Genomic DNA, 12,617 nt, shown 5'->3' on the forward strand with positions numbered 1-12,617 from the left:
CAACTTAAACCATTTTTGTATCTAAAGGCTGTCTAAAGTATATAAATTAATCACTTATTACAACCTCTTTTCAACATGAATAGGTATTGATAAAATAGACACAAAATCAAAATGATGCAATTATTATAAAATGTTTCTACCATTTTAGTAAAATACAGGCGTTTATGGCAACAATTAGGTACGTCAAAATATCAAGTGATTGTCGTAAAGCAGTCACGCAAAAGCGCGCATTCCATCGTGCTGCCATCTATTGACGATGCTTGATGATGGTTGACGTCTAGTAATTTAAATTCCAAACCAAAACTTTTCGTTTATATTTTACTAAATTAAAAATACGTAAATATGTAACTACTTACATAAGTAAAAATATTACTTTTACACTAAGCTGTGATTTTAATATATTTTTAACCGACTTTTTTATTTTATTCTTAAAATCATTAGGTGTTGGTTGTTCCAAGGTTGTTGTCTTCCCATCTATGGTTCCCATCTTTCCCGTTATTTTGAATTTGTCAGTAACTGTCAAAAATACATAAAATAGAAAATAGCACCCAAGGAAAATAGGATAATAATTTGCCAAGAATCAAGAATATAGAAAAAAAAGTGAACCTTGCCGTGATAAGCAAAAGTAAACTCCTACTTTTAACATTTTACTAGAAAAATGGCCGAGAAGTTCGATAAGGTATTGCCTAGTCGTTATAATATTAGTACCTACTATGCGCTTGTTTCACAGTGAGAGTTCCATAAGGGCTAGCGCGCACCACGGTGCGATGAGTTGCGGTGCGTTTTAAAATCTGTAAATTTGAATTCAAATGTACCAAGATCCGGTGCGGAATTACTTCCGCAGTGCGCGCGCTTTCATACAGTTCTATAGTTCACAGATTTTGCGGGAAATAACTAAGGCCTCTAAGTGCGGGCGAGAGGTGAGAGATGTAATGATTCATGACTCGGTTCACACGTTCATATAATGGCCCAACTATATAACATTTTTTTGCCATCGTAAATGAAACCTACCGTTCTTGTTTCCATGGTCGAATATCACGCTGAGTTTCTGCAAGCTGTTCTGGCGCGCCTCGGCAAAGAGTCGCCGCTTGTTCTTAGGCGACGGCTGCGTCGCCAGCGGCGACACCACCATCGTTGTAGTGGCCATGTTGTCAAATCATTATACCAGAATCTAGAACGAAATAGAGTTACAAATTAGGTAGTAGGTAGGTACCTACCTATGTCTGTCTGTGTCTGTACAGTGCGACAAGGGTACCTTGGCGCGTAGCGAAAATCGGAACTAACGTTGCAAGTGTCCCCTTTGTTCTTGTTTGAAAATTCTAATGCCCGGTTTCTGAGTACTTTTATCGACGGTTTATCTATTCAATGATCGATATTTCGAGGCAGTGCGTTTCTGAACAACGCAATGCAAGATAAACTCCATTTAAACTTAACTGGCCAATAGTGTTTAGCCAGTTATTTGGCAGAGAAAAAAATAATATAATTAATAAAACTAGTGTTGGTGGCGAAATAAAATAATAATATGCATTTCAAACTCGTTTCCTGTAACAGACCCATCTAGTGACAGAATATTGAACTGGTTATCGGTTTCATAGTTTTTGCTGTATTCAGAAACGCATGGACAGTTAAACGACGTTTAACTTTATCGAATTAACAGCTAATGAGAACACAACTGACGAGTTCAAAAACCGGGCATTAGCCTTTGTTCTCCAACAGCTGCCCCCTGTCAATCAAAAAGAGCCATCGAGCAAGTACCGAACGGGCACCCTCCCGCGTTTCGGCCCCTATAACCGCGAGGTTGGTGGGGCCATGGGTGGTAGTGGGTGGCCGCCTGTCAATGTCATTCAAGTGTCAAGAGAGCCTTGTCGTACTGTACTCTGTAACGCATGCCTCGTTTGTCTAGTCATCTAGCGGTTAGTTTATTCGATTGCGCATGACGAAGTCCTGGGTTCGATTTCCGGATCGAGCCAAAAATAGCTGTGGTCTTCTGTTAAGAAATTCCTCTCTGTTTTTCGCGAGGCGAAATAGTTCTGCAGCAATTTAAGAATGGATTTTCTTTCATTCATTCACAGATTTCAAAAATAACCGTTTTTCGTTCTTTCTTACATTATTACTGCCAGCGCGGCGGCGCTTCAAACGGAAACATGTGATATTAAATTCGGTGACACTTTTTGATTGTAAGTCAAAGACAATAAGGTCCATTTTACTCTGACATTTTTTATTTCGTTGTTCGAATTCTATCAACGTTGATTTTATGTAAAATCTCATAAGTAATACGCACACGGGTCATAGGTAGATACCTATACCTACTATAGATTTCATAGCGTGACTACTTGATTAGCAAGTGACTGCGAAATTGAACAGGATTTCAAATAATCCTATAAGTTACTTATAATACTCAAAATATTGGTCTTTATTAACAATTCACGATTATTTCCAAGGGCAATAAATAAATAGATATGTATAGGTACTAATCTATGTTTTATATTAAACTAGATGATGCCCGCGACTTCGCCCGCTCGGATTCCGTTTTTTTTCAATCCCGTAGGAACTCTTTGTTTTTCCGGGATGAATTGATTGATGATTGCCTATGTTTATTTTCGGGATGCAAGCTACCTCTGTACTAAATTTCATACAAATTGGTTAAACGGATGGGGATCCCGTGGGAACTCTTTAATTTTCCGGGATAAAAATAGCCTATGTCCGTCCCCTGTATGTATGCTAACTCTGTATTTTTCATCAGAATCGGTTAAGCTTTTGGGCCGTGAAAAGCTAGCAGACAGACAGACAAACACTTGCGTTCCATACTTACGTACTTGCCTATAAGTAAATACCTTTAATACCTCTTTGGTAAGAAATCGGGTTATGTGGGATTTCTATTCACTAAAACCCGCTTTGTAGACATCCCCAGTGCATATTAATGTAGGTTTAGGTACCTATAAGTACTTAACTACTCTGAATTAATAATAATTAGTAACCATTATGTATTTATTAATTAGTTAATTGGTACAATACAATGTCCGAAGAACGAATTGTAAATGAAACTCAGTAGAAACCGATTTGAACTGATCTGATGCACTTCAGAGCGATTCAAACGCGAAACGCGCACGCAACTAGGTACAAACTTCATGCGAATAACCGAAATTCTTGATTGGACTAATTAGTGGAGTTCTAAATGATGATGATGATGATAAGCAATAATAATATTATAGTCCGTACAAAATGACTTCTAACGTGCCATTTTAACCCTGTGTCAACTGCCATGTCAAAAGTACGGTTCACCTGTCAGGCTTGCAGGTTTCTACTGTCCTCACGACTTACACCGACTCTCTCTTACACCGATTAAGCAAAATGGATATTTAATTGCTTTTATAATGCACATACCTAACTCGGAAAAGTTAGAGGTGCGTGCCCAGGATCGAACCCCCAATCATCTAGGTAGGTACCTACCTAGTACCTACCTACACACCATAGAACTATTGAGTAGATACTGGTACGGGTACCTAGTTCTTTTAAATACTTGTTTGTAATTGTGTGTAAAAATGAATCGCTAAATGTGTTGCTGATCGCAAATCTCGAGAACAGCAGAACCGACTTCGCTAATTCTTTTTTTAGAATATTCCTTGTAGTACGAGGATGGTTCTTATGGAGAGAAAAATTTAATTCACCCTCCCCCTCAATTTTCTAAACTCCACCCGAGCGAAGCCGGGGCGTGTCAGCTAGTTACTTATAAAGTTATAATGTAATAGTAAGAACTCATTATTATTGATGTGCCATACATTTTCAATTCCCCTAGTATGAATTTAAATTTACTTACGTACTCGAAGATATGGTATTCGTGAGCTCGATCGATACAATTTTATATGTACCCACTGCTGATTTTTATTTCGGCAGTTGCTAGGTGGTAGGTCACCGTATTTGCGCTGCTAGTAATTACGAGTTTCTTTCGAATTTCGATTTCTTGTAGTGCAGATAAATATTTCCAAGCGAGCCATCCATCATCATCATGATCAACCCTTGGCCGGCTCACTACAGAGCACGGGTCTCCTCTCAGAATTAATGAGAAGGCTTTTGGCCATAGTCTACCACGATAGCCAAGTGCTGATTGGCAGACTTCACACACCTTTGAGAACATTATGCAGAACTGTCAGGCATGCAGGTTTCCTCACGATGTTTTCCTTCACCGTTAAATTAAAACAAGTGATACTTATTTAATTACACCTAAAACGCAAATAATTTTGAAAAGTTAGAGGTGCGTGTATTTGCCATTCGCATTGAACCATCTAATACTTGCCTTAAAATTTACTTACTTACCTGTTTTAATTATTTTAGTTTCTCGATTAGGTAATTCACTTAACTTTTCTATTACAGGATTCACCAGACCCGTTGACCATGGAACGTGGCAAATGTTTAGAACGTAAGTTAAGAAAAGTTGTAAATATGACGTAATCTACAGTTTTCTGATAATTCACAATGCTAGATTACAAATGATAATTTGTATAGACTGCTTTTCCCTATTCACTTAATCGGTAATCCATATCCATACTAATATTATAAATGTGAAAGTGTGTCTGTCTGTTTGCTAGCTTCTCATGGCCCAACAATTAAAACGATTTTGATGAAATTTGGTACAAAGTTAGCTTACATCTCGGGGAAGGACATAGGCTTAGACTTTTTATCCCGGAAAATCAAAGAATTCCCACGGTATTTTACAAAACTTAAATTCACGCGGACAAAGTCACAGGCTTCATCTAGTAATTAATGTACAGGAAACAGCAAAGTACAAAAGATGGCAGACGTGCTACACGCATGCGAGCAACGGGTGACATCTAAATCCTATACAGCGGAGTCGTGTAGCCAAGAAGTGGTGGATCTGATGGAGGCGCTCGACCACTGCGTCGGAAGCAGGGCTTTCGCAAAGATTGCTTGATTCAAAATAAAGATATAACAATTCGCATAGAAAATGCCTTTTATTTTAATCTCTTATAGAGCTCTCACTCTGAAAAACTGAATAATAAATCACTACCCCTATTATAAATGCGAGAGTGTGTCAGTCTATCATTTGGCGTTAGCGTATAGCGTTTTGGTTACACCCTGTATCTTAACCCCGGATCATTGCAAAATCGATCCAAAAGAATCAAACCTTAGAATTCACGATTACGAGCGTGCATAGGGCACAACATTTTTCACAAGGTCGTAGAATTCTAATTTCTAGGTCGAAATAACCGCGCGTGCCCCAAATAATACTATGTGATTTGTATTATGCAATTTGATTGTTTATTAATGACTTATAAATCGCTTCAACTGAATATTTTGTGGATACGTGACTGATCCGCCGTATTTCATAGCCATTACAGTAATAAATAGGTACCATTAGGTTCTGACCTTATTTGCTGTTGACATTGAAAATGATAGTGATTTATATCATGCTATATACTTCTGACATAGGAGTTAGTAGATTGAGATTACTATGTGCTTGTATTGTATTTTTTTTATTCAGATAGATAGATCAGTCAAGTTAGACTGATAATATGACTTGACTGTTGACTGCAATCTCATCTGGTGGTAAGATGCTGCCTAAGATGGAAGCGGGCTAGCCTGGAAGGGGTATGGCAGTTTGTATTAAACTCCTTTGGGTTCTACACAGCATCGTACCGGAACGCTAAATCGCTTGGCGGCACGGCTTTGCCGGTAGGGTGGTATTTAGCCACTACCAAAGCCTCCCATCAGACCAGACCAGAAATTTAGAAATTATAAAATTCCAAATCCCTGCCGGGAATAGAACCCGGGACCTCCCTCCAAAAATACCACAGCACTTATCACTGCGCCAGGGAGGTCGTCAAATGTATATGTATGACATTGTGGATATGAAAGTATTCATTTCCGAAGTAAGAAAGCCAGGAAAGCCTTAAATTTACAAAACACGGTTTCTAATCAATAGTAATAAAAATTACATTTCACAACAGCTTATGTGTCAATCTAAGTACAATCACTAATTAATCAAAAACGAACACATTTCACTAGACTTTACTTAACCTTGCCAAAAGTGATAGTGACGCTTTTAATCGATTTCCGTGATAGAATAGCATTTTGTGTTTTGTGTACGATCCTCAACGTATAGTCCGTAAAAAAGGACTCTTCACATGCCATTTTAACTCTATGGATCACTCTCTCTATGGGTTTACCATTTAACCTACCTTGGACATGCCAACCATTTATTAAAAACTAGATGATGCCCGCGACTTCGTCCACGTGAATTTAGGTTTTTGAAAATCCCGTGGGAACACTTTGATTTTCCGGGATCAAAAGTAACTTATGTCCTTCCCGGGGATGCAAGCTATCTCTGTACCAAATTTCATCAAAATCGGTTAAACGGGTGAGCCGTGAAAAGCTAGCAGACAGACAGACAGACAGACAGACAGACGGACAGACAGACAGACAGACAGACACACTTTCACATTTATAATATTAGTATGGAGGATATGGATGGATTTAAAAAATATTAAAATATTGTTTTTAAATCTTTTACTTTTCTTCTTTACTTACTTCTTTACTACTGTTACTTTCTTTTTTAATTACTTTACTAAAGATCATCTCGAGATGGGTTTCGACTTTTGGGAGTTAATAAGTTTTCGAAAGTAAAGTTTTTAGTTTTCGAAAGTTAGATTTATTTCTAGGTACCTACCTAGGTACTTAGAGTTCAAGGTAAAGCGCTAATGTAAAAAGTATTTGTCTATAAAATTACCTACGAAATGAATGCACTGAACTAAGTAATTACTTTAATAAATAAAGTTCCTAAGAGTTTATAAATAAATTACAGTTCAAACAAGGACAATTTTTGTATGTCCATGGTTATCTGCGTAGGTAATCTAAGGAAAGTAGGTAGGTATAATACCTACTTACTTAGGTATTTATTTTGAGTGTCCCCAGTCTACGCATCGTAAAACGTGATTACATAGTGATTTGTGACCTAGCTCTAAACTATAGGTAGTTAACCTTGCGAAGAACAATTTTTTTATCCTGTCCATATAGCTATTATAAGTACCTACATTACTACCTAGTACCTACTTAGATATTTCAGTAAACGTAGGTCACGACTCATCGCCTAAAAGATATGAAAAATTAAATGAGATCGCGTTGAGTGTGTATAGGCAGGAGAATATTCTGAAACCAATGGAATCGCAAAGGCGAATGTATGGAAAAGTCTGGGCCACCCGAGCGCAAAGTTGCACGCTTTTTAAACATATTTATATTTAAAATTCGATGTGCTCTGTTACCATAAAATAATACCATAATCCCTTACTGTATTAAACGTTGAACGTAAATACGAAATTGTATTGAAATTGGTTCGATATCAATCGAATAAAACTAGTTTTTCTCCTAATGGTCGTGTAAAAATGCGTATTTCGGGAGACTTCGCGATTTTTTTGTATCGAGCCAAATTGTGCCAATTCGTTTTGGCTCTCGTAATTCACTAAAGAAAATCTTTAATTTTTATGCTTAATATTAAAAAATAAATAAACAAATTTGTAGTTTTTGAAGCCAAAACTTGATTCTAAGAAAATATATGTCTCAACACCGCTTTTGGGACGCATATCTCCTAAGAATTTTATGGGAGAGGTCATTGTAACGAGTAACGACTAGTGTTTTTTTTATACTGAGTACCTAAAAAAATGAAAAATTGACTACCTATAGTACGGGGGTGGGGGCTATGATCAGCCGTCTGCGATTAGCTTTATAAATAAACAAACAGATAAGTACAATAAGATATATTATTTGTATCACGTACTCGCTTGGATCGGTTCTACGGAAACTATGTCGCGAAGGAAAATGTCTTTTTTCTTCCGGTGATATTAATATATACCTGACTACTTAAGTACCTATATTTTATCCGTATTGAAAATATCTACTTGCGATACGGGAATACCTAATCTAATAAGTAAGCACTAAGTAAGTAATGTAAATAAAATAATTAATAACTATGTCTATTTACAAGAAAAATGTTTAAAAAAAATGAAACTGCCTTTGCGCGACTTCCGTAATAAAGCGGCGGCTGGGGGTCCCCAGAGCTTTTTAGTTTCCGAAAAAAAAAAAAATGTCTTAGAGCTTCAAGCCCTAAGACTTGTTAAATAAGATCAATAGGTATTTCAAAATATAGGTGCCCACTACTTTAAACATTTCATAATCTCGAAACTCACAACAAACAACCGAGTTTTCAGAAATAAGAAGAATTAGGGCCCAATTAACTTGACTTTCGATTTTCGAACTACCTATAATACCTTTTTAAACTCACGAAAACCATATCAGTTTTCGAGATGAGCAAACTCGTGCTAGGGTCCTGACCTAGTGCTGTATGCCGTGCGAATGTGACGAATCGGTCATATTATTGTTAACTTGACCTACATCGTTTTAACCTTTATTTTGAACCTTCGATCTTACTTTTAGAGAGATTTATGAGCAGACAATGGTTGGTAGGTATTTTGTATTTTGAGTGGTAGGTAGGTACCTACTCAAGTTAGGTATTTTAGAATTTAGATTTTGAATGAATTAGAAGCAATCCAACTTCCAGTCCAAATACCCAAGTTACATCGACCTTTAGAAGGTGATAGCATATTTGTAGATCGTTGTCCCTGTCGTTGAGACCGACAAAACTTCGTATAGGTATGAGTGACAGAGACAACGCTCTACAAAGCCGAAATATCATTTTAAAGGCCGATGTACATTACTTTCGGCCTTACTGTAGAGTCTACACTCAAGTATCAACGTGAAAGCTGGGAATAGGAAATGGAGGCAACAAAGACTTAGGTCGTAGGACTAGGTACCTATCTCTGGTATCATCACTTACCACCAGGTGTGATTGCAATCAAGAACTAACTTGTAATGGAGTAAAATAAAATAAAAATTAGGTTCCTCTCATAGACGTCAGTTCCTCTTAAAACAAAAGGCACGCGAAAGGACACTTAATAATATCTACTGCAGACTTGTGTGAAATATTGTCATGAATGTGAATTTCAAGGTGGCACATAAAGGTCTTCTGATAATAACTAGATAGTAATGTATCATGGCTGTCTTTTTTATCATTAAATATTATTAAAAAAATGTTTATTTAAGCCTCATTGGCTCAACTGAGAGAGTGGTCTAAATCTGAGAGGCCGCAGATTCAAATCCCACCCGTTCACAGTTGATAATTGGTATATTAGGTATCATTATATTTATAACTTTTATTATAGTGTTTTTACCTACACTTCAAGGAAATTTCTTAATAATTTTTAAATACATATCAAAAATTGCGGTACCGGCAGGATTTCAAACTGCGTCTCAAGGTGCAGCTACTAGATGGCATTAACAGTCACTTCAGTACTGAGTGAATATACATGTCACTTTCGTCACTGGCAGCAACCGAACCGTGGCCTAGCGGTCATAGCGCCGGGCGCGATCCCAGGACTACAGGTTCGAATCCTGCCGTTTGATGATAGACATGAAATTTGGAGGGTCTGTTCTTTGTAAAGAGTAGGTGTCCACTAAGAAACGTTTTTCGAAATTCCACTCCTAAGGGCGGTAAATAGGGTATGGAGGTTTGTATGAAAGTCTGTCATTTTCGATGAAAATTGGTATAATTAGGCTTTCGGTTAAGATAAAAAAAACACGTTTCACGATTTTTGAAAATTCTACTTCCAAGGGGGTCAAATAGGGGATGGAAAGTTTGTAATGATAATGTGGCTAATTCCTTTGTACACAATCTCTAAACTAAACTAAAATATCACGTCTAAACCTATTGCTATCCCTTTCATAATGTTGCTTGCGGAAAAGGAAAGCACTAGATTTAGACCTATTAATTTAGTTTAGTTTAGAGATTGTGTACTAGAGAATCGGCCCCATTGTTTGTCATTTGTGAAGTTATTTCCACAAAAATTGATGTTTGGATTTTCGGTTACAGAAAAATACGTAGGTACCTATTTCAGGGTTTTTAAAAAAACCGATTTTCTAAATTCCACCCGAGCGAAGCCGAGGCGGGTCAGCTACCTATGCTCTGGCCTCAGGATGCGCAATTTTAAAAGCGGCGAAAGACTTTGATTTATTTTTAGTTCTCTATGTATAGACGGGTCTTTGATTTACGGTCTACTTAGCAGTTAGGAGAGCGTCGCCATCGATATTTTGTGCGATTGATTTGCCTGAGGGTCCACACGTTATCTATGGGTCCACATATCTCGTCACTAGAAAAAACTGACCCATTGCGAGTCAGACCCGCGCACCGAGGGTGTCGGGTCAGTCGTATTTTTTCGACATTTTCAATTCCAAAATATGTTAATAAAAATCGGATTTAGAATGTAAGTAGGTACAGGTATTCCTTTCATATTATGATTCCCCGCTTGGTATAGTAATCTTAATTTGAAAGTTGAAAATAGTAGGTACCTAATTATTTGTTCATGAACACATTTTAATTTATTTTGTGATGTCACCACCAATATACATAAGTAATATTATAAACAGGAAAGATTTGTTTGTTTGTGATCGATTAACACAGAAACTACTGAACCGATTTTAATAATTCTTTCAACATTAGAAAGCTATTTTACCCAGAATTAACGTACTACCTAGACTATAAATTAAAATAATAATATGTACCGCGGACGAAGTGCGGGAAAAAGCTACTAGGTATGTAGTGTATTAACTAGGTAAGTAGGTACATAGTATGTACCTACTTACCTAGTTAATACATACCTTTTTGTTTCGTGACTCTCAGGTGACTATTATTTATTTTCAGTGACGTCAATCTCTATAATTATTATTGTTTTGTATTATTAATTATAACCGGTACCTAACAAATACGTCATGCAAAGCAGTTTTTAGGATTCCGTACCTCGAAAGGAAAACGGAACCCTTATAGGATCACTTTGTTGTCTGTCTGTCTGTCTGTCTATCTGTCTGTCTGTCTGTCTGTCTGTCAAGAAACCTACAAGGTACTTCTCGTTGACTTAGAATCATTTTTGGCAGGTAGGTAGCAAGTGGATCGGGTAAGGGGGTAAAATAGGGTTTGAAATTTGTGTATTCCACGCGGAGAAAGTCACGGGCATAAGCTAGTCTTGTAATAAAATACTTAATGTCCTTTGGGATACTCTGTAGCTATGTCCTATACCTAGCTATAACTGATAATAACGTATTCATGGACGCATGACGTCTCGGTCTATATATTTTCCCAACGGGATAATGTAATACTTATTTCGTTGTCTTTTAACCTCCGCGCAAAAAGAGGGATGTTATGACCAGTTTGTTTGTCTATCTGTCTGTGACATCGTAGCACTTTAATCCCAAAACGTATTTAATTGAGATGGTCTTGGCTCTATGGTCGATAAAAATCCGTTCAGCCGTTTGAGGTTTTTTACCCTGCATTTACAGCAAATAAAATATGATTGATTGATTGATAGAAGTGCGGGCCCGGCATCGAACTCAAACCCCCCGAATAGTAGGCCAACCGCCGCGCCGACGCGATACGTATCATCATCATCATCAGCCAATAGACGTCTATGCTGGACATAGGTCTCTTGTAGGGACTTCCACACGCCACGGTCTTGAGCCCCCTGAATCCAGCGGCTCCCTGCGACTCGTCTGATGTCGTCCGTCCACCTTGTGGGGGGTCTTCCAATTCCAACACTGCGGTACGTATAAAAATACTTATTTAGAAGATTTTTTACTTACCTTTAATACAATAAAAAAAAATTATTTCCGTACTAAAAAATATAAGCACCTACCACAGGCTTCGGTCTTCCGAAATCAAAACTAAAGTCCACAGACTACACACCACACCTCGTGTTAAAAAAAACACCAATTTCAGAACGAATCAATAGGGTTTTGAATTGAGAACCGTTTTAATTTTTAATCCACTGCTAAGGCAAAGGCTTAAATCCTTTATTCAGCCTAACTAGCGCGGCGTTCAAACGCGACGAATAAAAACACAACAATGAGGCGTTGTTGTAAACATTAATTGTTTGACCGTGAAGGCTTAGATTGGCGGGAACGTTATCTCGAGGCTATTGAACGGTGATAGGTAATATGATTTTATTGATATCAAAAACTGATAGCGCCATCTAGTTGAAGACTTGTAAATATTAAAGTGTAAATATTAAGTATACATTAATTGTCTTCCAGTTCCAACCTCCAACGATGTAGCACCGAGCCACGGTAATATCACAGTTTAACGAAATACTTATATTATCATCATTACCGTGACCGAGCGCTGCTACAGATCGCGCGGCGAGAGTTTGGCTTTGACCTTCGGGTGGAGGGGATTACTGCGCATGGGTACTGTCACGCACACAATACTTTTCCTTTTTTATGTACCAGGTTGGATATTTGAGTGGGTCAAAATTCATGTACAGTGGTAATAATGCTAGAAAATAATACGAAATAGATAAACTTCTTCATTTATTAAAACTATTGATAGTTATTTTACTTATATAAAATGTTTATTTCCTTTTAAAGTTTATAGAGACAGCGATGAAAATTCTAAATAATTGTTTTTTAATAAAATTATTTATTCCAAGATACATGTAAAATTGGTACATACAAACAAAAGAAAACTTAAAATAATTATTAAATACAAAAGTTAACATTAAAAA

At 37.2% G+C, this 12,617-nt stretch overlaps 2 protein-coding genes and 1 long non-coding RNA gene across 4 annotated transcripts in view; 1 reads left to right on the plus strand and 2 right to left on the minus strand.

Annotated features, from left to right (window-relative positions):
- tws (protein phosphatase 2 regulatory subunit tws) overlaps positions 1–11,835 on the minus strand; it is a 31,307-nt gene extending 19,472 nt beyond the window's left edge. Inside the window, exons 1-2 of the mRNA XM_034981405.2 lie at positions 11,751–11,835; positions 1,012–1,171 (exon numbers count right to left, since the gene is read on the minus strand). Coding sequence (XP_034837296.1) covers positions 1,012–1,147 — 136 coding nt within the window. The 5' untranslated portion in view covers positions 1,148–1,171; positions 11,751–11,835. The remainder of the gene's footprint in view (positions 1–1,011; positions 1,172–11,750) is intronic.
- LOC138404066 (uncharacterized) overlaps positions 1–12,617 on the minus strand; it is a 70,965-nt gene that overhangs the window by 52,675 nt on the left and 5,673 nt on the right. The window lies entirely within an intron of this gene.
- Positions 487–4,952, plus strand: LOC117993620 (cytochrome b-c1 complex subunit 6, mitochondrial-like). 2 transcript variants are annotated; one of them, XM_034981423.2, is made up of 3 exons: positions 487–679; positions 4,372–4,417; positions 4,770–4,952. In XM_034981423.2, exons 1-3 carry the CDS (start codon positions 659–661, stop codon positions 4,928–4,930), a joined length of 228 nt encoding a protein of 75 aa, XP_034837314.1. In that variant the 5' UTR covers positions 487–658; the 3' UTR covers positions 4,931–4,952. The 2 variants fall into 2 exon arrangements, with proteins under 2 accessions (XP_034837314.1, XP_069363121.1); XM_069507020.1 differs by lacking the exon at positions 487–679 and adding an exon at positions 785–920.

The sequence above is a fragment of the Maniola hyperantus genome, chromosome 24 (assembly GCF_902806685.2).
Source record: "Maniola hyperantus chromosome 24, iAphHyp1.2, whole genome shotgun sequence".
Taxonomy (NCBI): domain Eukaryota; kingdom Metazoa; phylum Arthropoda; class Insecta; order Lepidoptera; family Nymphalidae; genus Maniola; species Maniola hyperantus.

Coding starts and splice junctions, on each gene's coding strand:
- LOC117993620 (XM_069507020.1), top strand. CDS start 810: ATGTACCAAGATCCGGTGCGGAATTACTTCCGCAGTGCGCGCGCTTTC. Junction 921..4,371: donor CCTCTAAGTGCGGGCGAGAG/GTGAGAGATGTA, acceptor TTTCTATTACAG/GATTCACCAGACCCGTTGAC. Junction 4,418..4,769: donor ACGTGGCAAATGTTTAGAAC/GTAAGTTAAGAA, acceptor ATTAATGTACAG/GAAACAGCAAAGTACAAAAG.